The 1,487-nt window shown below is 42.3% G+C and overlaps 1 protein-coding gene across 1 annotated transcript; it reads left to right on the top strand.

Moving 5' to 3' along the window:
- Positions 1-219: 219 nt before the first annotated feature.
- On the top strand, positions 220-1,065 carry her5 (hairy-related 5). The gene is made up of 3 exons (XM_061928017.1): positions 220-345; positions 424-519; positions 590-1,065. Exons 1-3 carry the CDS (start codon positions 298-300, stop codon positions 1,037-1,039), a joined length of 594 nt encoding a protein of 197 aa, XP_061784001.1. The 5' UTR covers positions 220-297; the 3' UTR covers positions 1,040-1,065.
- The last annotated feature ends 422 nt before the right edge of the window (positions 1,066-1,487 follow it).

Here is a 1,487-nt window from a genome sequence, read left to right on the forward strand (position 1 = left end):
CATTGGCGTGTAAATGTGTGTTTAGTTACTGAGGTTTAATTGTCTACCGATTAAAGATGCACATCAATGAAGGAGATAAATAAAAAAATGAAATGAAAAAAAAAATGAAAATTTTAAAGACATACGTCACTGAATAATTATTGAATCAAAAAATAACTATTATTACAGATAGTGAGGGTTGAATGCGACAAGTTTTTAGTGAAGTTGAAAGAAAGGCGGGTCTTGGTGGGCGTGGCTACCTGCAGGGCACGCAAATAAATGTGCACTGAGGTCTGCAGGTGAGCTTAGTAGCACAACATGAAGGCGTTAACTACACCAGAGACTTCCAGGCAGAGGGTGAGGAGGGTAAGGAATACCGAAGGACTAAAATGTACATGAAAAAAATACGTTTATATCATTTTAATCGCATGCTGTATTTTACAGGTGACTAAGCCTGTAATGGAGAAACGCAGACGGGAGAGGATCAACCACAATTTGGAGACTTTGCGCCTGTTGATGCTGGATACCACCCAGGATGAGGTAGGCGGTACATCGCTACATTCAATATTCACGCTCAATCATCATAACCGTAATTATATTTACTTTGTAGAAATTAAAGAACCCCAAAGTGGAGAAAGCAGAGATTCTAGAAAGTGTGGTCCAGTTCTTGAAAGAGAACCGCGCAATGACGTCATTGTCCGGCGGCCAGAAGACCCCCGGCCCTGAGCAGCAGCAGCAGCAGCAGCAGCACCGTGACTACCAGGCCGGGATGAGGTCTTGTCTGCGGACGATCAAACACTTCATAGCCGTGGAGAACCAGAACCCTGCTGGACGAGCTTCCGTTGGACTTCCCGAGGCTCAGATGATCGTGTCGTCCTCAGGACATGTCCCCCACAAACTCTTCCCCCAACATCCGCTGCAGGGTGGGATCTCTTCTCCACGGTACCTGCCGCAGGGGGGTGATAATCAGTGTGACACCCGGAAACTGTCCTCTCCTTCTGCCTGCGTCCAAAGTCAGGATCCTGTGTGGAGACCCTGGCTTGTATACACGTCACAATAAATATTCCACGGATATACTTTTTTCTATCCGACTTTCTCAGCTGTTTTTATTTGATTTTTTTTTTAAACATTTTTTATTGAACGGGATTTTTTGTTCCACTTGTTTGTGATCATTCCAAGTGAAAGTGCTCAAGGTGATGATTGCCACATTCTTGATCCACATTGGATATGCTGATGCTCCTATGTTGTCATGGAGAACGTACACGCAGAAGCATACATTGGCCACCTTGCAGACTCCATCCAAGCTCCAAAGATTTTTATTTTTATTTTTTAACAAAATGCTGCTGTTGCAAAGACTGTAAACATGTTGATAGTGTAAATCAAATAAAGTCACATGATTTTTCAATTCGGACTAAACATTAAACTGTGCAGAATTATTTTTTACTCCATGTTAACTGCACATTTGCATACTATTTCCCGTATAAATATCACGTTTAAATACATTAGTT

Source organism: Nerophis lumbriciformis, linkage group LG35 (genome assembly GCF_033978685.3).
Source record: "Nerophis lumbriciformis linkage group LG35, RoL_Nlum_v2.1, whole genome shotgun sequence".
In the NCBI taxonomy this organism is placed as follows: domain Eukaryota; kingdom Metazoa; phylum Chordata; class Actinopteri; order Syngnathiformes; family Syngnathidae; genus Nerophis; species Nerophis lumbriciformis.